Source organism: Cryptotermes secundus, unplaced genomic scaffold (assembly GCF_002891405.2).
Source record: "Cryptotermes secundus unplaced genomic scaffold, Csec_1.0 scaffold245, whole genome shotgun sequence".
Taxonomy (NCBI): Eukaryota; Metazoa; Arthropoda; class Insecta; order Blattodea; family Kalotermitidae; genus Cryptotermes; species Cryptotermes secundus.
In genome coordinates, this window is record NW_019736398.1 from 1,855,789 (window position 1) to 1,882,912 (window position 27,124).

At 37.3% G+C, this 27,124-nt stretch overlaps 1 protein-coding gene across 1 annotated transcript; it reads right to left on the reverse strand.

Moving 5' to 3' along the window:
• Positions 1–6,959: 6,959 nt before the first annotated feature.
• LOC111869818 (signal recognition particle 54 kDa protein) lies at positions 6,960–26,755 on the reverse strand. The gene is made up of 9 exons (XM_023861606.2): positions 26,495–26,755; positions 25,387–25,563; positions 21,712–21,941; positions 16,121–16,271; positions 15,297–15,445; positions 11,734–11,995; positions 10,953–11,061; positions 9,096–9,362; positions 6,960–7,516 (listed from the first exon to the last, which is right to left on the reverse strand). Exons 1-9 carry the CDS (start codon positions 26,570–26,572, stop codon positions 7,425–7,427), a joined length of 1,515 nt encoding a protein of 504 aa, XP_023717374.1. The 5' UTR covers positions 26,573–26,755; the 3' UTR covers positions 6,960–7,424.
• Between the last annotated feature and the right edge of the window lie 369 nt (positions 26,756–27,124).

The window sequence follows — 27,124 nt, forward strand, 5'->3', positions numbered from 1 at the left end:
CTTTGTGCATCACAAATCCCACTTGACCAGACCCGTGATCGAACCCGGGCCGCCGCGGTGGGAAGCCAGCGACTAACCGCTTGAGCTATGGCGTAATGAACCTTTAAGTCAAACAGAGTAGGGGAATTTCTTGACTAGTAGAATCTCAAGAATGGCTACGTTCCATTGAGCTAAGGGGGTAAACCTGATAATTCCTTTACAGCTGGAACCTAGGTTATGGACGCACTGTACATTATACTCTCTCCGGCTACACGTCAGCATTTGTTACACAGAAAGAGCATTTTCCTTCTTTCAATGTTTCCTACGCTGTACTGTAAGTGCATTCGAGCATTGCGCTATTCGCGACCACCGCGTTAGGACTACTGAAATCGGCCGACGCAATGCCACACAAACAGCGTAGTCACTTAGGCAAACTCGAAGGTTGTCACTCTTGTACGCTATATTCCCGCTGCAGAATTTATTGGCGAAAGTACACTTAGTGCGGTCGTATTTACTACAAGCAAGCACTCACTTTCGCTTTTGAATTAATTCATGAAGCATCGAGTGTAATTCTAATGTAGAAGGTGTGACTTATAAAATTCGATATTTGTTTTTACAAAGGTTACAATTCTTATTTAATCTTTAGCTTTCTCTCCGCCGGTTGCAGACTGTCCAGGTAAGGTAAAGGTAAAGCTATCCCTGTAACAGACCGTGAAGGCCCATAGGGTTGTGAGACGTCGAGGCCCCCACATTTTCTCTAGATAATCGGCTCACAGATGGAGGTAAAATTGTCAGCCTTACGCGCCGGCCGCCCTTTACGCCCCAGAAACATTCCTGGTACTCCTTTCTGTTAGTGGCTGAGTCGACTACAGGGTCACAGTGCGGCTGGAAGAGTAGGTAAATTGAAAAAAGAAATACACCTAACAGGGACTCGAACCCGCCTTGTAGCATAGTGCTTCAATCAACTACGCTACTGCGTGCCCCCAGATGTCCAGGTACACAAGCTAATTTCGGCTACATTGCTGTGTTTGCAGCGAAAAGTTGAAAAAAGCCCAGTTAGCTTCATCATGTCTGTCCGTCCGTCTACCTATATGTAAGAGCTCGAGAACCGCTGAATTAATTAAAAAAATATATTCGGAAGTTTTACTAAAGTCGACACATCATAATTTTGGTTAAAATCGGAAAATACGCGTATTAACGGACATTCTACATGCAGAATTATGCATCTCGAGTGAAACTCGCCAAATATTTACCGGAGGGAATTGTTTTTTCCAACAAAATCAGGGGGGGCACATACTTCATGCCGTAAGTATTGCTATTTTCGAGATACTTGGAAGAAAATGGAGCAAACACGCCAGAATCCTTACACTACACGTGCATTTTCTAAGCAGTTGAAATATTGCTAAGGTGGATTCCCATAAGGACAAGTTTACATGTATTTATTGTTTGTTTAGTACACTTCCATGTCTGCATATTCTTCAACATTCGATTTGTCTTAATTAACACAGCAAGGGCATTTGAACACTGTAGCTACTGGGTGTCTTCAAAGAAAGGCCCCCTCAAAACGAACGGTTGGATAAGGAATCTTTACGGGTCCCTTCAAATTGTTGAACATCATAAGACGCATGTAAGGTAAATATAAACTTATCCCTGTGTCCAACTACCACGCCATGGAGGCGTAGAAGGGGAGTGGACGCGTTTGGATGGAGGTGGGTGATCAGCTTCAAGTGACAATCGTTTTGATCCTCGTACCCACTAAATAAGCAACTGTACGGTCTCCAGGAAAAAATGGGGTCCGGACAGCGGAGATAATAGTTCTTCCCCTGCTTGGAATCGAATCATGGTCGTCCAGCCCTATTCGAACTAAAGTATTACAATTTTTTATGTAATACAGGAAACAAATCTCCTCTGTGTCCCCTGTATGCCTTGATATGACATTGCTTAGGTGCAGGGAGGTAGAGGTGAACGATCAGTCTCACGCGCCCTCCAGCTAACCTTCGAGGAAAGTGCACGGAGGACAAGATGGGTTCAGAACCGTTCTAGGCATTGTAATGAAAACAGGTCTACTTCCATATACACCTGCCGGGAATCAAACATACATACATCTACGGAGTGTGTTGAGTCGATGCAATGCATATAATTTACACAAATCAAAGATTATTTCCTTAATGCCTAATTACCTCTTCTTACACTATGCATACCTATCAGATGACAAGATGATAAACAAAAACTCATATTAAAACACTCTGTATGTTCTTGGTGTGACGACATTTAGAAGATTTAAAGGAAAATTATTTAATTAATGACATATTTAGCCCACCTTCCCATGTTTCTTAAGTCAATATAAGCTGGCATTACGCTTCAGATTTCATAAGTAAAGGTAAGGTTATGGTTCGTGCGAACATCTGAGATGGGGACAACACTTCTGTCACTATACAGTCATGAAACTGTGTGCAGCAAATGATCGCAGCAAAATATGCAGCATTTGTCAAAGTCTGCGTTCTATAGAATATAAAATAACAACACGGTGATAACGTACATGAGAAGATAATATTAAAATAGATATACAGAAGTCGGGTGTCAAAATATGAACTACTTTCAACTAACTCAGGATAGAGCCCAATGACATAATCTTGTGAACACAATAATGAACCTGCGGGTTGCATAAAAGTCGGGGAATTCCTGACCAGCTAAGCGACTATCAGTTTCTCATGAACTCTCTCCCTTACGCGGTGCTGGGAAAAAAATCGTCTGCTCCCGCTCTACTGCCCGTTGCATCCAACCCACACAGTCTTACATCCTTGCACTAAAACGAAGGCCGCTTCCTTGAAACGGGAGGAGTACTCGTAATCCCACATGAATCATGAAGGTGGGGCCTATGACTTAACAGCCACGTCCACGTGCTTAATGAAGTTACACAATCACTCTTTCGATGCTTTTGGGTCCATCACTTTTACATGAGTTAAAATATTCCAACTTTACGAAACTACGAAAATATTCGCAATACACTGCTGTAGGCATACACTCATCAAGCCGACATAATTTGCCACATAACCTATAAAATATTACAAAACGTTCAGGCAAAAGCAAAATTCCATCTTCTGATTCAAATGTCAAGACTGATTTAAATTTCGGCTGGATTTCTGGTTGCAATGAGGTCTCTCTAACTTGGTTCTGCCAAGTGAATGACGGAGACAGTACCTTGAAATAGGTCATCAGCACCTTCTTCCGAATTCATAACGTTATGCGAGCAAAAAGGAAATAATCTCAGCAGGCCTCTTCTTCCATTTAATAAGAAAAATTCTCACTCACTCACTCATGGAGCTGAGCCCTTCTTGAGAAGCTGCCAATTGTGCAGCTACTCAAGAACTTCATAGCATTTTATGGAACCCGAAGGTTGATAACCTTGTTTGCAAGAACCCTCTGGAGGTCCCTATTCTGAGCCGATCAATCCAATCCATCCCATCCTATCTCTCTGAGATCCATTTTAATATTGTCCACCCACCTACGCCTTGGTCTTCCCAGTGGTCTCCTTTCTTCCAGCTTTCCCACCAATATCCTATATGCATTCCTATTCTACCCCATTCGTGCTATATGCCCTGCCCCTCTCTTCCTCATTGACTTAATCACTCTAATTATACCTGGAGAAGAGTACAAGTTATGAAGCTCCTCATGCAGTTTTCTCCAACCTCCTGTCACTTGATCTCTCTTCGGTCCAAATATTCTCCTCAACACCCTGTTCTCAAACACCCTCAGTCTATGTTTCTCCCTTAAAGTCAGAGACCAAGTTTCACACCCATACTGAACTACAGGTAAAATTATATTTTTGTTTATTCTAATGTTTATGTTTTTAGACAGCAGACGAGAAGACAAAAGGCTCTAGATTTATTGGTAGCAAGCATTACTCGAGTTCAGTCTCCTTTTAGTTCTCTCCTGAATCAGGTGTTGGTTTGTTATAGTCGTTTCCAAATATCTTAACTTCGCCACATTTTCGAAACATCTGTTACCTATGCCATGCGCACATTTCCAAACTTCTACATTTGACAATCACCACATTCTCGTGATAACATCCAAAATTTGGATCATCCATGTTTTTCGATTATTTGTGTGCCTTGCCCCTTTCATTAATATGGATAATCTGTAACTGTAACTGATATGATGCTCATGAAATCAAATACTAAACTAAGTTACTTTACATATTTGGGGAAATTTACAGAAAAAGTATCTGAACCCTAAGAACAAACCATTAGAATAATGAAGATGTTAAGAAGTCTTTTGTGGAGTATTATACTATAATAAATTTAATGCATTTCCTGATGTTGGTGAACTTTTACTCTTGCACATTGTAAAGAACACAAGAGGTTTCAAACTCATACATACACAACACAGAGGACATAAACATGATCTCAATATGCCAAATGGTAACCTCATTAAACATCAGAAAGGAGTGCGACTTATTGGAATCAAGTTATTCAATAAACTTCCAGAAGCTTAAATCACAATAAAAATTATTTATACCAGAATTAAAAACTTTCTCTTATTACATTCTTCCTGTCATCTGATGGAGAATTTACTTCAATTAAAATAATTAAGTAAACTATGGTATTCTGTGTATATGAGCCATATAACATGACCTTTTCTTCATCCTTGGCTTAGTCTATGAAGGATGCGTGGAATGAATGATAACAAATTATAATTCCAATAAAATATGAATATGAAAATGTTAGCTCACAGCGTTTGGTCAGTTCCAACATTGAATTTTGTAATTAACTACAGTAGTTGTGGATTGTTGTGGTCTTTCTAAACCTCATACAATATTTCTTTTAATCCAGACACAAGTGTAGGGCACGTAACTAGATGAAAACGTCTAAATATACAGAAAGAATGTATAATTCATAATCAAGATGATATATATGTATTTTATAATAGCTGTTCTCTACAAAATGCATAGCAGTGGGTGTGAAAATAAAGAATTTGCATTCCCGCCCCAAAATTATGATTCAATTATCGCATAAATTTGCAAATATTGCTCCTTATTATTAAATCCTCCATTACTTCAAATGCCTTCAGCCATGGCCAGGCTTGAACGATAAGCACCAAAAATTTCAAAACTAGCGGCATTATTACGAAGGCTCGGATGACGACACACATGCCGAATTCCAACAACCAGGTGATGACCAACCACAAGTTTCATTACGTAAATGAACCCGGGAAACAATATTTCGGTATCCTATTGGTACAGTAAACGAGATATGTAGGTTTATCAGCAAAATATTTCAGACTCACATTTACTGATGCTCCCCAGTAACCGTCGTCATCCAACACGACGATTTTCTGTCAGTTTACGTATGAACACACACAAAACACACACTTCTTCACTTGTTCATGATAATTCTAGTACTAATCGTTGCTACACTATTTCATACGTTACAGTTCCACCAACTAATAGTATACGATCTGTTCTCGTTATTTACAATATTTTATTGAATTTATATCTCGTTATGAGCATTCAAAACTTTCCTGTTCAACACATACAAGCATAAGCTTTTTTTCGAATTGCCTTCTCGCCTCATCTTTTGTGAAAACATGTGAAAATCTCGTTAAGATCCAGCATCATCTGATTGGTTAACGGTACGCGTATTTCCACAATGTTGGCAGCACTGCATGAATACGTTAACTATTCAGACCTACATAAATTGTAAAGTTCCAAACTAATAACTAACAGTATGAACAGGTTTACTGAAAAATCACCAGAAAAATGTACACACTCGGTCTAAATTTGAAGTGCTCTGAGATATGTAATACAAGAAATTCCATGACGCTTGTTGTAGTAATAATATATCACCCAAGGTGTCAGCACGGATGTTTCACATGCTGCCATCTGTAACAAAGTATGAGAATCATATGTCCTTGCATACCACGGGGCAGGAAGTTTTGTGTAATTGAAGAATACGGAAGATGTGCCAAATTCATTGTCCCAACTCTCAAGGGTCTTTCATATGGTCCACTTTACTTCACTTTTAAGATTGTTATATGTCCAACTCATTAACTCCTCATTGATGTAATCATCCTAGTAATAATTCTTTCAGAGTACAAATTATGAGCATTCCCATCATCCTGTACTCCATCCCCTTGCTACTTTTTCTTCAGAGCTCCTTAGCGCCGTTCTCAAACACCTTCAACCTGGAAAATTACAGACTGCAGACATAACACAACAACGGTCTTACAAACAGAAAAACAAGCGACTGCATTAAACATCTGATGTAAAGGATACAGATCGAAACAAGTGGATGTCATCCCTTGTGAGGTGTAATAAGAATTTTACAAAATTTGAGTGAAATTATAATATAAAATTTTAGTAGATTTTATGGGTTTAAATTAAGTGAACTACAGCATGTGCTATTTTAGCGTATACAAAGTGACTATGAGTATGACATTTTAAATCATGAAGCACACAGTCGCACATGCAACAAATGGACAACATTAGTACAGTGCTACAGTTTCAGCATAGTAAGACACCTGAAGATGGTCATTTAGGGCCAAAAAATGTTGTGTTGAATGTAAGAGTGTAAGAAAGAACAATGTGTTGCATTGTTGACAGACAGTGTAGTACAATAAATGGTGTTACATATATTACTGCAACAGGATGCCTATATACAGGTTCACAAATACAATATCTAACACAAAGATTATTAAATCTGAGATTATAAATATTAAATAAAATGACTTAACACACTGAGTTCAGGGGGTTATCTTATCTCTTTGTATCCAGGGGCATTGATGAAATGGATATTAATGTATATTGTGCCAACAGCCGCAGCAGAATCCAGAAAATACTGACTGCCATTGAGATTATAAGCTGAGGACCACTGGTCACACATACCTGTATATCATGACTTCTTGCTGTGTACTCCATGAAATTAATAAGATTAACACTCCAAGGAAGTTTATTAAAATTGTTACAAAAACAGTAATACTCATTTATCTTTAAAAAATTATATTTAAGATTTATGTACACCTTCCAAGTAAAACAATTCATACAGCACTCTCTTCACCTGTATACCAAAACCTCTAAACAGAAAATATTTACAAACTAATACAGTTTAATGATTTTTGGAAGTGCAAAAGATTAACCTGCATCCATACACAAACACACTCATCATTCATTCAACAGCTCTCATGAGAGACATCAACTCTCAATCTGATGCTAACTAAAATCTTGCTACTCTATTCACAGTTGACCAATTTCTCATCAGAGCTGCACAAAAGTACACAAATGGTGCAAATATGGCTTCATAATTTGTCCCTTCTGAATAGTCATACTGACAGAACACCCAAAATGCACCTTTATTATATTTCACTGGCGAGAATTTAAAAAAAAATTGTCCTTTAAAGTATTATTATACACTTCAAATGTCTCAGTTCATTTTCATCAACTGCTGAGTTCAAGATTTTCCTCCAAAGCCCATGAGATTTCCTAGACCACCTGCCCCTTGCTGCAACTGCCTCATCATGTTTTGTAGCCCAGACACTCCACCTATAAACAGAGACAAGATACAATTTCAGATTGTTCACTGATTCCTGAAGTAATGTAACATATTCTTTGACATTGCTTGAAATTCTAAATTGTGAGGATATAAAATAATAAAATCCAAGGACCTAAATTATTAAGTTTAATCGGGATTCTTTATATTTCACATTTAAATTGCTCCTTGAAGGAAACCAACATTTTAAAAAACATGATCACTTTCTGCTGCACTTATTTCCTTTCTCTTATTACTTTGGTATGAAAATTATTCTATTGCTGTGGGCTGTTTGTCTCATTTTCTTCCTTATGGTTAAAAACCTGCTGTGCCAGTAGTTCACAGCGTAACTATATGAAATAATGGGCAATAAAATGTCAGGATTAAGTGTTCATCATTGGAGTACTAAGAATATAATTACCAAAAAAAAAAAAAAAATCAGATATTTTGACAAAACAAAATGGACTAGCTTTACACCTCAAATTATTCCAGACACTTTCTGGTCTCATTAAAACTATTTAACCTTTAAGAGCCTAATGTCACGGTATGGCATCATTTAAAGTATAGCCGTGTGGCAGTGCATCACCGTATGGGTACCCGCAGTCCATGCGTGCGCACAGTGTCTTAAAATCTTATTTTAAGATAGAAATTTTTGTTCTACTTATATTATTTTTGGGCATGCGCTTTATAAGTATACAGTCTTCCCTCCTGCGTCATCTAACTGAATGCAGAGTCCGACGTCGCAATTCATGCACTTTGCCCGGATGTAACACACGATATCTCAGTCTCGTATTACAGGAAGTCGGCCAGTGATGTCCAGTGGCCTACTCTAATCGTAACGCTTATAAAAAATATAAATTTCAACTATCCACTATGGCATCATTTCTCATGGAAGAAGCTGAAACTGAGAGGCAGCTGATAACGGTACACGATTCTGAAATTGTTGAGGAAGCAAGGGGCTAGGCTTGAACGTTAGGCATGGCGTCACTGTTCTGAGAACAGTATCTTTGTGTGGCAGTCCGAGATATCAACAAAGTTACTGAAGGACAAAGTAGCCACACTCCTTCATACAGAAAGGTTCTGATGTGACCACTCGAGAATGTGCAATACAAACAAACTCCCTCTCCTTTTGCCAGATAAGATACAGCGCCAGTAAGAAGGGTGTTAGCAGCAAGCATCTATACTGCAGAAAGGTTTGGTGCAGTCACTTTATGTATATTTGTGGACAGATGCTAGAAATTGGGGAAATTGCCATTATCGGAATTTAAAAAACCCATCTCTTAAAGGTTAAAATGGTCAACGAATAACAATATTCTTCACCTGAAAAGAAATTAAACAAATACGGAAACATGTATCACCAACACAATATATAAATTCTGTGTTGAAAGAATGAACTTGGACATGACCATATAAAAGACAGAATGTGAATGAATTTATACTGTTTTTTATTTTACAACATGTTTCATCCATTTTATGAATATCAAGTAAAACACACATAATATGGCGCTAAAATAAATATTACTATGACACTGAATGTATTTTCTATTATCTACAATATACCTACTAGTCAACAAAGACAAAGAACACACATACCCATTTGCTGCAGTATTCTTGGGTCCATCATTTTTGATATCTGTTGATTGAGTTTCAGTATTTGAGCCTGGTTTACATTTTTCGCCATGTCTCCGCCTTTGAACAGTCCTTTAATCCCACCCATTTTCTTCACCACTCCAGCAAACTTCGTATACTGTGAAATTAGATCTTTCACTTCCTTCTCTGTCACACCAGCACCTTGGGCCACTCGGACAATACGCCCAGACTGTTTTGTGAATAATTTTGCTCCATCCCTACTGTCTAGCTCTGTATTGAACACACAAACAAGAGCTATACAAAATATTGCACATTCTTCATAATTTTATCTAATACCAAAATCAGTGTTTAGTACCAAACCTTTTCTGAATAAATATGCTTAAGATGACCAGCTAAAGGGCATCTGAAATTAACAGAGCTGATAAAAATACTGAAGAAGTTCATGTCATTATCTATAAGATAGTTCTCTACATAGTTTTTAAGGATTTGAAATGTTCAAAGACAGCTACCTTGACTAATGTTTAGTTTGTAACATAAAAACAGATACCCCTTAAAATGACACTCCTAAAAAAAATTAATCAAATTGTGTAAGTTTTTCTACACCTGACAGACATAGGAGTTCTAAATGCACATACGTAGTGTGTTCAAAAAGTATCGAACCTTTGGTCGGCAGAAATACATTTATTGATTTGGAGGTACAAAACCCTAATCCCCTTCAAAGTTGTCTCCTTGGTAATGCACATACTTCTCCCAGCGCTTCTGCCATTGTTAGAAACACTTCTGGAACGCGTCTTTTGGAATGGTGATCAGCCGGGCCGTCGCATTCCGCATGATGTCTTCTCTCGACTCAAATCGGGTTCCTCTCAGCGGCATTTTCAGCTTGGGAAATAGCCAAAAGTAATACGGGGCCATGTCAGGGGAGTAGGAAGCCTGACGAACCACAGGGATGTTGTGTTTGGCGATGAAAGTCTGAATCACGTGCAGTTTCGGTACGAATTTCAGGGACACTCTCCTCATGCCCAAATCCTCGGTCAAAATTGAATGTACCGATCCAATGCTTACCCCTATCTTGTTCGCAAGTTCTCGGACCGTGATACAAGGGTCCTCCATGACCAAAGTCCGCACTTGCTCAATGACATTCTCATTTTGGCTTGTTGAGGGTCTGCCTGAATGCGGTTCGCTGTCCACTGATGTGCGGCAATCTTTGAAACGGTTGTACCACTCATTTATCCATGAGTTGCTCATGGCATCATCCCTGAAATCCTGTTGAATCTTGTGAATGGTTTCCACTTGGGTATCGCCAAGCTTTTGGCAAAATTTGATGCAATATCGCTGCTCATTTTGTTCCGTCATTTTACACCTTACTGGAATCCAACAAGCGCTCACTACACGTCCTCACTCATAGGCCGACTGCCAGCGACTGCTGGCGCATAAGGCTGACAACCTTACCGCCATCTTTGAGCCGACTGTCTAGATAATGTGGGACCCTCAACATCTCACAACCCTATGGGCCTTCACGGCCTGGTACAAGGATAGCTTTACTTTTTTTTTTAAGTATTAAATATTATATTTCTGAATAATAAATAGTGGGAGGAAAAGGACCAACTAAACAAAAGGTTTGCTAATATATATAAAATATTTTACTACAGAAGATATCAATTTAAACATACAATTCCAAAAGAATTTTTGCCCCCTTCCCCTTCAGGTTACTTTTGTCTGAAAGTCATATGGAACTCTCAAACAATAAACCTGGTCAAAATACACAACCAACCCCATTCTAGCTACTTGAAATTAATAGTTTCCTATTGTATTTGACACCAACTGAAGCGGTCAAGCAACAAATCATATACATACACTCACCCCCATCATTCATACTGTCCATTATTGTCATAAGTCGTTTCAGCCTTGCCATCGATTCTTGTTCACTACCTTTAGACAGGAAATCCTGACTGAAGCCTGGGATCATGCCCTGTTGAAGACAACTGCAGATTTAGTAAACAAAGACACATAATTTAATACCATAATACCATTAAACCGAAAGAGAAGTAACATGTTAGTTTTCATATTTTAGGCACCAAGATCTTGTCGCTGCAACTGAAAACACCATAGGTGCTACAACAAAATGCTCTCACATCATCTATAGTAAACTCAAAGTTATTTGGTATCCAAGCATCCATAACCAGTGAAACTTTCAGAGGAAACTTATGAAGTGACATTTCTGTCTTGACATATGAAGGACTGCATTTAACTCAATCAAATGCACATGCCTACTTTCAGTATAGCGACTAGCTATGGGCTGGATGACCAAAGGGTCGGAGTTCGAGTCCCGGTACAGTCAAGAATGCCTCTGGGGCCCATCCAGCCTCCTATCCAATGGGTACCAGGGACTCATTCCCTGGGGGTAAAGTGGCCAGGGTCTGAAGCTCACCACACACCTCCAACTAGTGCCAAGGTCAAGAAAATGTTGATCTATACATCCACTCCTCCTTATGCCTTCATGGTGTAGTGCTTAATTAGTTAGGCACAGGGACAAATATGCCTATATACCTATATGTGAATTACAGAAATAGATTCATGATACAGTGCCTGGATGTTAATGGAATAGATTTATACTAATTAAAAAAATACAATAATAGATTACCATAATCTGGGAGAAGGGTCCCATCTTCATAATATTTTGGAACTGTTCGTACATATCCCGAAGTGTGAACTGTCCATGTTTGATCTTCTCTATTAATTCCTCATTGTCATCCAGCTTCAGTTCATTCACCTTATCAATCAGCCCCTCAATGTCACCCATTCCAAGCAGCTTGCTTACAAATGGCTTTGTCTTGAACGGCTCAAAATCATCTATGTGTTCCCCTGTCCCAATGAAAATTATGGGACTCTGTGTAGCTGCAACACTTAATACCAATAATCCTTCTTATTATGTATCATTCTTAAAATAATATTATCACACAACTGCCAAAGAAGCCAACCACACATTTCTCTTCTAATACAATGCACTGCAGTAAGAACATAAGTTCATTCAGTACAAGAAACAAATGAAACTATTCAGCAAATGGGAAGATGTAAATGAAACTAACAAAGTACAAAAATAATTACATCATAGTGTTTGGAAACAAATTATAAGTTTGCCTGACTTTTCTATCATGCTGATACTTAACACTTTGCAGACTGACAATTTAAATACAGTAGAACTTGGTTATAACGTCATCAAAGGGACCTAAAAATAGTGTCGTTATAAACGAATGTCGTAACCGAAATGGGCACTTGCACAGTAGCCTTATGTTAGTCACGTAAAAATCTACCAAAAACCGAGTTAAAATGTTGCATTTTTTAGTGAAATACGTAGTTAAGTACAGACTAACGTAACATTAACGTGGAATTGCCCAAATGTGTAATATCAAAGACATATTACAGCGCTTTTCACTGACAATACACACAATATTTCACGAATCACTTTAACTTTCCCTTCAATGCTTAAAACTTTCCTTTTCATTGCCATGTTTTCGCTACTGCACTTCTCTGGGTTTAGGCAGGAACACTATAGGGTAAGTAGACAATGTGAGGTCCTGTTAGACGAGATTCTAGGAAAGGAATGCAGTTAACAACCTGCCGCGTCCTCTTTCACTATTCACGCAGTCCCACCCCACACCCTTGTTTTCGCATAAAACCCACGCTCCTCTTGCAGCCCGCGGTCGTATTCTTCCAGGACAGTCACGTCAGCAAGTAGAGAAAGTGAGGGTGGGCAGACACATCGAACTTTCCCACGATATCAGAGAAATTCAGGAATGAAAATGACGTTACATACGAGGTTGATGCATTTGTGCATGTCGTACTAAGCAAGGTATAAAAACAGTTGCTTTATGAGGAATTAGTTCATACCATTGAATATTTGACGCAATAGACAAGGTGTCGCAGAAACCGATGTTGCTATAACCAAGTTTTACTGTATTTAAATCACCCTGGGGACTGGCATTTTTTAACCCACTACCGTAACTTGTCCACTGTTCACTTTAAAAATTAATATAAAATATCCTAATTAATTTTATGAACTAAAATTTTTGGAGAACACTTACCAATGCTTCTAGAAGTGCTTAAGAGTGTCATATTTCTGGAAACATTCCCCTTCTACCTGCACTTTCATCGGAGCTACTTTCACTTATATTGTCTGTAGCCACAATTGTTTGTTGTCCTCTGCCTCTGCCACTGCCACTGTCAAATCACTATCACTACATGTCTCAGAAGGAATGTCAAATAGCTCACATCAGATAGCACGTCAGAGAACAAGCCAGATATTGCTTTGTTTTCAACCGCTTCTATCCTTGACTCATTGCCCAACTAACTTCCTGCCTGGTACATAAGAGCTTGAAGGGTCAAAGATAATTTTTCTTTTGAAGGGGTACCCAAACAGCGAGATCAAGTTACTGCCTACTAAGGAAACATTCTGGAATAATATTACGCAGTAGTCATTTTATTTGGGTGGCACCAGAGAAAGGTATAATTTGTTACACTCTAACGTGTCCTAAAGTCATAAAAACATGCCACCGGTCCGCCATGTTTAAAAGCGCTGGGCATAAAAATATGCCACCAGTCCGCAAAGTGTTAATATAAAATTGTTTGGGTCAGAGATTTTGTGTGGACTGGTGTGAAAACCTTTATGCACATGGAGGTTAGTAGTGTTGCTCCACTCGTGCAACTACACAAAGACAGTGAAACAAGGGACATGTAATGGGCTCACCTGTTCAGTACTGAACAGTCAAAAGATCCACATACAATGTGGTAAGTAATTCACTTACAATTCACTGGCTGTGCCTTCTGTTACTTACTTACTCATGGAGCTGAGGCCTTCTTGAGGAGCCGCCAAACTGCAGCTACTCATGGATTTCCTAGCATTTTATGGAACCCAAAGATTCATTACTATGGTCACAAGAGCCCTCCACTGGTCCCTATCCTGAGCCAATCAATCCAATCCAATCCATACCATCCCATTCTATCTCTCTAAGATCCATTTTAATACTGTCCACCCACCTACGTCTTGGTCTTCCCAATGGTCTCTTTCCTTCTGACTTTCCCACCAATATCCTATTTGCATTCCTTTTCTCCCCCATTCGTGTTACATGTCCTGCCCATCTCATCCTCCTTGACTTGATCATTGTAACTATAACTGGAGAAGAGTAGAAGTTATGAAGCTCCTCATTATGCAGTTTTTGCATGTATTAATAAATAGCATTACTTATATTGTTTGCCAGAAATGCTATTGTACGGTGCTGTAAAATACAAGACTGTATTCTGAGAAATGGTAGCTTTTATTTAATAAAGGAATCAGTGTCTACCAGAGGATTAACGTAAGTTCTGGTTCTAGCAATCCAGGCACACATACTTCATTGGTTGTTCAAAGAATGTGTGATTCTCTAGAATTATATGTGTCTACCAAGATTGGTTATTAAATATATGCAATGGACCACCATTTACTTTGCTTTGACTTAACATTTCCCTCATTTAATGTTCAATTTAAATGATCCCAAGTCAATAATATCAGTGCTAAATGACTCCCATTTCAGATTTTCCTGTTTAATCTTCAAATCCACTGGTCTAAGAAGAAACCTTAAACAGTGGTTTTACTGTAACTGGTTATCAGGGCCAATCCTAATCACAAAGTAATACTAAACAGCAGTATTACATCTTACAGGACGTACGCGTTCCATACGGTAAATTGTATGTTATGACTGCAAGACTATATCCAGCAACAATTCAGGTTGAACTATCAAAATACTTAATGAAATTAATCCTGAGAGCATCAATATTAATTATACCAACAGTCAAAGTCAGTTTTAATACACTATCCTCTCATTTATGCATATCTCTGGATCTGTAGGCAGGAACTCTGACCACTAGACCACAGAGGCAGTCTACAAAATTACATATGAAAAAAGAAAATCCTTAATAAAACAATCCACTCTCAGAGCACATTCATTTTTCACTTTTGACTTAGGTCTGGCAAATTGCTGCTGGCCCTTGCCAGTACAGCCATTCTTGGTTTTGGGTCCCATGGGACTCACAACCAAATTTTTGTGTCTTGTTGGGAGTCATGCAACTACCTTCTTTCATTATTGCCAGATGCTAGAATTACTGCATGAAGAAACACTGAAAATTTCAACTGTAAATTTAAAGTTTACAAAGCATCAGCACAATACGTACGCACTAAGGGCTCCTCCACCCTTTGCATGACCATCCAATTTTGTTACAATGACAGAACCTACATCTACTTTCTCCTTGAAAGCTCTAGCCTGAGCTTCACAGGCTTGACCAATAGTTGCATCCATCACAAAGATAATATTATCTGGTCTCTGAAACAGAAATATATAGAAAGTTGGGGCTGACGCAATGATAATGTTTCTCTGTCAGTGAACCTTGGCACACTTCAGGCCAGTCTACATATTCTAGTTAAATTCCACTGGAAACATTACTATTTTAAAACTCTGACCATTTTAGATTAGGTTCTATATTATTACTTTTCTTCATTTCTCCTTTCATGACATTTAACGGTGTAGCTGGATGAGTGGTAAGGAAGAGGACACAAGAGTTCTGGGGTGTTGATATAACTCTCAGAAATGGCAAAGTTGAGCAGTTTTACAAAATTTTAGATCTTTGTAAGTATATCTGAGAAATTATTTATTTCATATGACCCTGTGCATAATTTTAGATTTTGAATATTCGACATAGGTGTCTACTGAGTACATACTTGGTCGCGCCATAGCTCAAACAGTTAGTTGCTGGCTTCACACTGCGGCAGCCTGGGTTCGATCCCAGGTCTGGTCAAGTGGGATTTGTGGTGGACAAAGTGGCACTGGGGCAGATTTTCTCTGAGTACTTCAGTTTCCCCTGCCAATATTTATTCCACCAATTGCTCCATAATCACCCTCACCTATCATCTGGGGCTGGTACAATAGGCCAGAAGCGGCAGCAGTAAAAGGGACTTAGTCCCACCCCACTAGCAATAAATAAAAGTAGTACATACTTACAATAGCATTAGAAACCTGTAACATTTCTTCAAATAGTGATTCTTCCTGTTTATGTCTACCACTAGTGTCAACAATGATAATTTCAAATCCTTCCTTCTTGAACATGTCAACACCATCTTGTGCAATGACCACAGGATCCGCTTCAGTGTAGCTGAAAATTATAAAAATTAACATCAACATATATTTTAAAATATCATGACACAGATCACCAGAATTTCAAATTTTAAAGGATTCTACAGTAAAACCAAATATTATACCCTCCCATTATAATAAAAGCAACATAAATATGGGGATATCAGACATAGAGAGTACCCAGGAACTTTAACTGAAGTGCAAAAACACATCTGTTCCTGAAAATACATTCATCCAAAAAGTGCTTCTATAGGGTTTAGGTTAGCTGTGATCCAACCTACTCATTGTACAGTTTTGTCCAACCAGTTATAACAAAACAATCCAAGAACATTTAACTTCACTGCGATCCTTTCAGGTATAGGAGAATTTCTTAATAATCATTTCATTTTGTGTTAAATTTTTGCCTTTCTGGCTAGAATGCTCACATTTTCGGTTCATTTGTGACTACCTAGGGCTCATTTGTATGATGCTTGTCAAAATAATTTTTGTTTGATAGTTTGTTAGATTAAAAGGTCACAAATTACTTCACTCTTTTTCAGAATGTATAACTGTTACACCACAGAATCTTACATAACAGTGTTTTCAGAAAGACGCATAAAAGAATACAGGCAGGGACACTGCCATCTCTCAACTGACTCATACACATAATCCAACTGCCTTCTGCTCTCCTTCCTCTCTTTCTCAAGCAAACTACAGTACAGGCATTCACTTCCAGTTCTTGATCACACTCTACATATTCTATATATAACATATTAGTTTAAATGCCTGAAGGAATAATTAATACAGATGGGGCAATAATATTAAAATGAATCTTAAATAAAGAGGATGTCAAGGTATGCTTAGGTATGAGTCAATAAGAGAGATTCCAGACATCACCTGGCACACCAACATCTCATAATATTCTGATATAACAGTGACAGAGAACAGAAATATTTAAAGCAAGAAAATAATCCAAAAAATATTTCCTGGGACTGCAAAAATCAACATTTGCAATTCTGGAGACAAATATGTCCATGAACCCCAAAACCTAGGAAAGCAGAAACAAGATTCAGCACTCAATTACTAGCTGTCAGGTGTCCAGTGTCATTAATTCTTCCTAAACATGAAAGTTATTTTTTATGAAAACATTCACACCCTCACTCACTCATTGAGCTGAGCCCTTCCTGAGAAGCCACTAATTGTGCAGCTACTCAAGAACTTCCCAGCATTATGTGGAACCTGAAGGTTCATTACCATGTTCACAAGAGCCCTCTGCTGGTCCCTATCCTGAGCCAGATCAATCAGTCCATACTACTCCATCCTATCTCTCTAAGATCCATATTAATATTAAGAAAGTAGTCTTCTGGGATGTGGCACCGTGTAGATGTGGTGTTAACCGACGTTTTGGAGGAACGTATCACCTCCATCTTCAGGGTAGAAGGAAAAATAAGAAAATCCGCAAGCAAAGAGACCGTGAGAACCTACCCTGAAGATGGAGGCGATATGTTCCTCCGAAACGTCGGTTAATACCTCATCTACACGGTGCCACATCCCAGAAGGCTGCTTTCTTCATAGTCACTGCCGTGAAAACCTCAAATCTTACATATTAATATTATCCACCCATCTAAGTCTTAAGTCTTCCATATATTTACATTACAGCTAAATATGTTGCAAATAACAGTATGCATAGAAAATTAAGTTAATGACATTAAAACTGAGAAGCGCTGAGAGTCGAAGGAATTAAAGAAGTGAGAGTAACAATATTTGGTGGTGCAAGCTGGTCTGAGGCTCTGTGAGCAGAATGGTGCACAGGAAATGTTTCCTATGTACATCAAACAACAGTGTCAAGAAATGTGTAGTGTAAATTTGCATTCAGCAATGATTTACTACGCTTGTATCTTTTAAAACTAATGATGATGATATGAAACACGCATATGAAAACAGGACAAAGGAAGTGAGAAATGAAAGAAACAGCAGACCAAGTACTGTCCAAGTCTGTTATACACAATTACATGGTAACCAGTTAGACACATCACCAAAATCAAATTCTAGAGTTCCTGAGTTATAAGTAAATTTGTAAAAGATTACATATAAATATTTTTAAATGATGGATGAGGCAATGCACAACTCAAACCATGTACTGGAAAATTCAAGGACAGAAAGATGTTCCATCAAAGCAGACAACTTTTACTAACTGTAACACATGCTTAGCAGAAAAAATACTGGTGCTGGTAATACACAACACATGATGAACATAATCTCAAGGTGGTGAAGCAATGTAGCTACAATGGATGTTACATATACTGCAGCGTGTAGACATCAAAGGTAGTGAAAATGTGAGCTGAAGAATGAACATGTGGACCATGGACTAGAAATATCTACCTCCTACCTCAAGCTCCTGGTCTCAGATTCTTTTTTTTTTTCACATGGCAAGCTGAGAAATCTTTTGTACAATGAAAAGTGTATATTGCAAATCAAACATCTCAGATTACCCAATTCCATGGAGCAAAGTCCTTCTTCAGAAGCTATCAGTCACTCAGCTGTCATGAAAGTCTCTGTCTCTTCAAGAACTCAAAGGTCCACAAGATCTCAAAATTGGACCCCATCTAGAGCCATATGCATCTAGCCCACTCCTATACCCAGTTCCATTTAGATTCGTTTGAATGTTACTCTATTCCACTATTCTACTCATTGGTCTCCCAAGTGGTCCCTTCCTTTCAGGCTTTCTCACTAAAATTCTGTATGAAACCCAACTGTCCCAACATGAAATACGTACACATAAAAAGAAAATCCCACAGGAGTTTGTACAACCTACAAAAAATTCAGTGTCCAACAAGAGACGGTGAAGTATCTTTGCTCCTTCTTGAAGTTCTATAGTGTTTCAAGAAGTGCAATACTCTCACAAATTTCTAATAAAAAAATAAAAAAAAAGGTTATGCTTTGTCAATATAAAATAATATTGCAGCAGTTTGCCTGAAATCATTCTTCTGCTACAAGTTCATAAAAGGTGTTTCCTTTTTCTATTTCAATGCTATGTAAAGGTAATTATGCACAGAAACCTGTATTCAGTAAAAGACAATTTATGCGATATGAGATCTACATGCAGAAATGTACAACATCTATGAAACTCTATGAAACGTAAGTAGTTACTATAGGATTCTGACAATGGTGTATAACACACTGATATATTGGTTTTTTGGACTTTATCCATCATCCTGGTTTTTAAGATAACTAATAAAAACACGTTTCAGAAACTGGATCTGTTTCCATCCTCAGGTGAAGGAAAACACCTATTCTGTTGGGTCCGTTAGAAAGAGCTAGCCTCAATCACTGGACAAACCGATGTCACAAAACATGAAGATTGAGGCTAGCTCTTTCTAACGGACCCAACAGAATAGGTGTTTTCCTTCACTTGAGGACGGAAACAGATCCAGTTTCCAAAACGTCGTGTTTTTATTAGTTATCTTAAAAACCAGGACGATAGATAAAGTCCAAAAAACCAATATATCAGTCTATGAAATGTAGTTTACAAAAATTAAAAGATAAGAAAGGACAGCATACAAGTCTGACAATGAACATAGTAATACAACAATTTACATCAGCATAAGGGTAACAGCAGACTTAGAGGCTTACTTATGTTAACATTTTTGTTTTTATTTCTGTATTTTAATGTAATTCTAATTTCTAGCTTCTATCTATAATTTTTAAATGAACATGTTTCTCAACACCAGTCAAAACAACACCCAAAGTAATATGAAGTTGTCCCTATGTCTAGGCTCAATACCATGAAAATAAATTAAATGTAAAGGAGAGTCCAACACAGTCTTAACATTTGAACTAGGAGATGGTGAGCTTCAAAATCTATCCACAATACCTCTAAGATAAAAGAGTCCCCAATTCCCATGGGACAGGAGGCTAGATGGGCCCCAGGACCATACTGGGTGTAATGGCAGAGAATACTTCTTGCTCCTGCCCAAAATCTAATCCTATTCATCTGGACTCATAAGAGCTATTTGTCTGATCACACAGTGTGCCATTTAAAGGACACATAGAACTAAGAAATTCTGTAACAACATTATTTAAACAAACCTCACAGCACTCTAAACTACTAACATGCACACTCCTGAAAAAGTTTTCAGATTACATATATTACATGAATAACTAATTCACAAGGATGTGGAGGGAAGTTCTATCCTGCAAGGGATGAGGAAAACCATGAGAAACCTCTGAGTAGATGATCTCTGGGCTAATATTTGAACCTGGGACCTCCAAAATACAAACCAGAAGTGCTAATCCCATGACCATGGGATTCAGCCTTGTCTTTTAAGGATATGTTACTGACATCAACTGACGGAACCATGGGTGAATCTGCCGGCAGTTCTACTTAATGTTTGCTGTTCACTGCTAAATTTCAAAAGATCTTGTTATAACACTGTCTTGCAGTAAAGACTGACTAACAGTAAAGAAATAATGAACAAAATATATGAACTGAATATACTTCTTAGACAACCTTCTGCAATATATCAAAGTCCAAGTGCATTCCATCTTCAAGCAAATGAACAAAATACTGAAAGAGTGCTTAAAGTAAAGTATCACCTCTTCCTGATTATACAAATTCTTCTCAGCCATAACATTCACCACAATATTGTCACAATTTTAGAGTGACTACAGACAGGGTTTGGATTGGTAACTGGATTTACTGAACAGTTACAGATTGTAATCACAAGTAACTATAGTACTATCACTATTCATACACTTCAATTTACTACAGCACATACTAAGTCTTCTCAGTCCAACAGTTTTCTGGTAATGGCTTCCAACATTGAATGTTCTCCTCCTTGTAGGTTCCCAAACTATCCCTGTGCCTCAGCTACAGCTTCTAAGAGCAAGAGCTCACAAGGACTGAACCACAGCAGTCCTCTTAACTCACTCGCTCACCAGCCCACTCCACTCCACTCCATTGACTGACTCCCAGGCTGGCAGCCATCTTGTACCAACCTCCTACTGTTGTCTCAAACCTCCCTCCTAATGGCAGCTGGCTGTATGGCTGCATATTTTGTAGGTGTTGCCTAGCAACAGATCTACATGCCACAATATTATTACTAGTCTCTAACTAACCCACTTCATAGGGCAAAAAGTGCCAGTGGACCCTATCATAAGCTAGATAAATCTAGTTCAAATTCTCAAGTCCTATTACTTTATGGTTCATTTTAATATTATCTTACCATCCATACCTAGGTTTTCCAAGTGGTTTCATCCCTTCAGATTTTGTGACTAAAATTTTATACACATTTCCTATCCCTCATGAATGCTACATGTCCAACCAATTTCAACCACCTTGATATCACCACCATAAGAACATTTAGTGAAGAGCACAAATTATGAAATTCTAAGGAAACAAAACCCGTTAAGAACATGATGTTTAAATATTCATGATCAAGCAGTAAAGATACATAAAAAGAAAGCGCAATTAACTGTACCTTCCATAGAATGGAATTCTGGCCTTGGTGGCATTTTGCTTCAACTGATCATAGGCACCTGCCCGAAATGTATCCGCACATACAAGACAAGCCTTCCAGTTCTTTTTGAGGTAATGGTATGCCAATTTAGTACATGTGGTTGTTTTACCAGAGCCTTGGAGGCCCACAAACATGATGATATTTGGCTTTCCCTTCACTGGTTGATGAGCTTTTACACCTGGATCCACAAGCTGAAAACAAATTTACTCACTTCAATGTTCAAATAAATAATGTTTGTGAAGGAGCTCCTGAGGTTTGAAACCTGTAACCTATACACCACAGACCAATGCAGATAACACTAAATGAGAAAAGATGCGTCTTTCTGTGCTGAGCAGTGCAGTGTATATGGATTAATTAATTAAAGAAGGAAACACATCTGAAGAACTTAAAAAATACTCTAACCAGTACAAAAAATATATACAACAAAATTATCGGTGAGGTTAAAAAATTAAGCAACAACATGTGAATACGATCATCCAGGAACAAATCAAAAGCCATGTGGGATTTAAGTTACGAGTTAGCCAGGCAGTCAACCTTTCAGTTGTAGTCTAGCATTTGCAGTCTAGTATTTGTGATACTGCCGATGGCAGTAATTGTCAGATTGTAATTTGTGTGATTGAAAGAGCGAATGTGAAATAAAATTCGCTATATCAAATATGGAGTGAAATTATTTGTCGCATTATACACCAACACGTGACAATTTGGTGTCAGAAGTGGGATTAGACTTACACACATGACGAACAAGATTTGAACTCAAGACACGTTACATTATAATCACCATCTTACCAATGTGCCATGTTGCCATTATGAATTTCTTTCATTCACACTTAAACCTATGCAGCACTGCATAGGACTGGCAAACATGAAAAGTTGTGAAATCCAGTTTTCCTGTCCGCATTGTTCTCTGTTTACATCAATAAAAATTAGGTTACCAAACCCCAGAGTTCTTTCTTGGATCCTGCAGATGTTTTGAACCCAAATTAAAATTCTGTACACATGGATACAATCATGTCTGTGTTCTCAGTCCAATATGCAATAAACATCAGAAAGAGTAATGAGGTTCCATACATCATTTATGGCTTATTTAACAATTCTGTCAGTAACCAAGGTGAATGGTAGAATTTTTAGTTAATGATGATTGAGAGGATGTGGAATCCTTCCGGCCGCACTAGGTCCTGGGGTTTACTCAGCCTCTAACAGAAATGAGTACCAGGAATTAATTAAATAATTTTCCTGGGGAGTGAAGCGCGGCCGGCACGTAAGGCTCACAACCTTACCGCCATCTATGAGCCGATTGTCAAGGTAATGTGGGACCCTTAACGTCTCACAACACTATGGGCCTTCACGGCCAGTTACAGGGATAGCTTTACTTTTTTACTTACTATCCCAGCATTTGCCTGGGAGGGACTGAGAAAATCCACAAAGACTTCAGTCATTTTATTTATTCAACTTCCATAAATCCTGCCGAGAGTACATTCTCATGCGGCTGTGGAGATCGTCCTTGTTACAGTCACAACTAAAGATTACAGTTGTCATCCAATAGCATGCACATTTGTATAAAATACTGATAAACATGTACAATATAATAAATAAGTTAAATTTAGTAGTAAAAGTAATGGCAAACCTTATACAATTTGTACAGTTTTATGCAAGTCTATTAATTAAAAATTCAATAGTTAAAACATAATGTCATTAATGAGTCTTGCATAACATACATCAATTATATACTAAATTGAAACAAAGACTAGTATACAGTAATATAAAAATTGTGTATATCTAAAATAAGCATTTAAAAACCAGAAAACAGACTGACAACCTTGTCTTCCTTTAATTGTAAAGTAAGACAACTACTCGCACCTTAAAAAGATTTATAACCAAAATATTCCTGTAAAGAATAAAAAGAATGTAACTATAAAAATTGTTTTAATTGTACCTCAAAACTCTTAGTGTCATTCGATATATCCTTAATATATTGTGGTAGATTATTATAGACCTTTGTTCCTAAACAGTAAACTCCCTTTTGGTATTTACTCAAATTTACAAGAGGCTGATGTAGATTATTTTGCTGTCTGGTATTTATTCTATGAATCTCTGAATTTACTATGAATTTGTTTCTGTTTTTTATCACAAAGAGCATAAGAGATAGTATATACTGATATATATACTATATATATCAGTATATACTATATACTGATAGTATATGCACAAACCCCTCCTTCTGCGTCCCAACATAATTCTAATTATATTCTTTTGCATTCTAAAACTTTTTATACTTTGGGGTGAGTTACCTCAAAAGGGTAAACCATAATTTATAATAGAATTAAAATAAGAGTGATAAACCATTTTTAAGGTATTTATGGACATGTATGGTTTAAGCGATCTTATTATGTAGCAGATGCACTTAGTTGTGAACTAATATACTCAATGTGGTATTTCCAGCTCATTGTGTCATCAATGAATATTCCAAGAAATTTAATATTGGATATAGACACAATTTGTTTTTTATCATATACAATTTTTATTTCAGATTTAGGATTTTTATTTCTAGCTGTAAATTGAATGTAGTGGGTTTTGTTAAAATTTATAGAAAGTTTGTTTACTTTGAACCATTCATTTATACTATGAAAAGCATTATTTATATTTACACAGAGATCATCATAGTTTGAACTTTTAACTAACAAACTAGTGTCATCTGCAAATAATATAGGTACAGTTTTATCGTTTATAGTTTTGGGTAAATCGTTTATATAAATGAGAAATAACAATGGACCCAGAATTGAACCTTGCGGGACACCATGCCTAATTTTGCCCCATGTCAAAAATTCATTGAGATTAAGATGTATATTTGTAATTAAAACCCTTTGATATCTATTTCTGAAATAAGATTCAAGCCATAGTTTAGCTTTACCCTTTATCTCATAGAACTCCAATTTCGACAACAGAACCTCATGATTAAAACAATCGAAGGCCTTTTCCAGGTCACAAAAAATGCCTCCTATTAAGTTTTTGCTGTTTAAGGTCTTACAGATTTCATTCACTAACTTGTATATAGCCTCATCTGTTGAAGATTTTGTTCTAAAACCAAATTGTTCTTCCACTAAAATGTTATTGTTATTTAAGTGCTCAATCGATTTAATGCTCATAGCTTATAGATAGATACATAGATTATAATTTAGATCCTCCTGAAAATAAATTGGAGGTTTTATTGCTCGAGATAATTTGCCTGATAGTAATAAGGTTCCAAATCAGAAACATTTCACCATAAGTATTAGTAGCAAAGGATGCCAATCAGTTTGTCAGCCAACAGATGTAACTTTTGGATACAAATCTAGTCTGCTATTCAGAGCATTGGATTCAGACTCTCTTCAAATCTCACTGGAGAGTTTACCATGCACTGACTAAGCCATTATCTTCATGAGGACTTGAGACTTCAGAAATGCAGAGCATACTAGGAACCCCATCTCACTTAAAGACCAAGTTAAGTAGTAGTTCCCATTCACATTACCACTGCATGTGTGAAATCAACATAACAAGTAGATTCCTTCACTTTACCAGGAAGGTAAGGGCCAAAAACATTGTTAAGCTCATAACTGTACACATTTACTATAACAGAAAACAATAACTATGCTTACTTACCTTAACTAACTCCTTAAACACTGCACTTTGAATCATTCTACGTTTGTTCAGTCCCCCTGCCATTTCATCAAAATCAATGACAGCACGAACATTTTCTCGCAGTTTTTTAACTAGCCGTATATTTACATCAGCTTCCAAAAGGGCAGTACATATTTCTTTTAGCATAGCATTTAGTACCTGTTTGTATAAAGAACATAAAGAGATCAAAATGTAGTACCATAATATATATATGGGGGAAAGCATAACAAACAGGATTAAGAGAGAATGAATGAATTTATGAATGAAAGAAAGATATGGCAGTCATCACATGATAGACAATTACAACAAACTACATATGCATATAAAAATAACAGACACATGTATCAAATTTATTACAATTCCTATTTAACCAAATAAAGTGCTTTTCTATGAAATTACTATCTGATACTTCACATATTATTAGCCCGGTGAGACATGTCAGATCAGCTGTCACTTTAGTTTCTGTTAAGGTCTGACATACAAAGCAAAAGAAAGATTTCTCTGATTATTTGACAATATCGTGCGGCAAGCACGCAGAGAAAATATGCACTGCTTGCCATGGGTGACAGTCCAAATGAAAACTCATAAAATGTGAATCTCTATAATTATCTCTGTGATGACTTTTGGGTCAGCGTACAGCAAAAACTAACATAACGAAGACAAATGAACAAAAAAATATCATAATGGCTTGGCTTTCAACCCTAAATTTCAGTGCATCGTAAGTTCAACAAGAACTGTATATATGCCAAGTGTTTAGAAGCCATTCACACAGCATCCAACCAAATAACTACTAATTAATTACGATGTGGTTTAATAGATCATTACTTGGTTCCATCTGGAAGATTGACAGCAACAAGTACTACTTCCAAAGGGCATCCATCAATCTATACACAAATAATTTAAATTAAATTTCACGGGCATCAAATAATTCTGTTTGTGTATGTATAAACATCTTTCATAGTAAACTCTGGCTAAACAAAATTATTTCTGAAACGGAACTGTTTATATACACAATAAGTACAGGATTCTTGAATAGTGGACCTTAAAGACATATGTGTTAGTAAGAAAGCCTCCATATTTCACTACTTACCTCTTCGTTTATCACTGTTGCATTGCTTAAGGACCGCAACGCGGACGTAATTTTACGTCCCAAATCTGCTAACACCATTGTGTCTCTTTTTTATAAAAAATTCGGTCTATCAACAAAATATACGTATGATATCCTCCTGAAAGCAAACGGTCAGCACTATACTCCACTCATTTCCTTTCCATTGAAACCTCCTCGACTCAGTTCGCCAATAACATACAACGCCACTTCCGCCTATTAATAGTAGTTTCGATATCTATTAGAATACGTTCGAATTTGTTAGTAACATCAACGCAATTTTAAATTTATTAAATTTCAGGTACAATATAGTTAACGATTTGAAGGATACCAGGGTTCATGAATATTGTATTTCGTTTGGCTCATGTGGCTCATTATTGTGGTGTGCCTAGTACTTAGAAGCGTTCGTTCAGTGCGTGCCACAATTGGCCGGGAAGCTAATTGTAGTTAAAGTAGGGATTCTATTTCATTCATTCTTTCGTTCTGTTCAATTGTATTATTAAACATATTGTAACGTGTTTGGCTACTGAAGACGCCGTTCGGACCGTTAATTGGTTTTATTTTATTAACAACCTACAAGTCGTAACTACAACTAATTATGACACTGTTACGGGT

What these genes read in the sequence shown, in the direction of transcription:
- LOC111869818 (XM_023861606.2), bottom strand. Translation starts at nt 26,572, where the DNA reads ATGGTGTTAGCAGATTTGGGACGTAAAATTACGTCCGCGTTGCGGTCC. An exon ending in TGTTTAAGGAGTTAGTTAAG is followed by an intron (nt 21,942 to 25,386) that starts GTAAGTAAGCAT and finishes ATTTGTTTTCAG; the next exon opens with CTTGTGGATCCAGGTGTAAA. An exon ending in AGAATTCCATTCTATGGAAG is followed by an intron (nt 16,272 to 21,711) that starts GTACAGTTAATT and finishes TATAATTTTCAG; the next exon opens with CTACACTGAAGCGGATCCTG.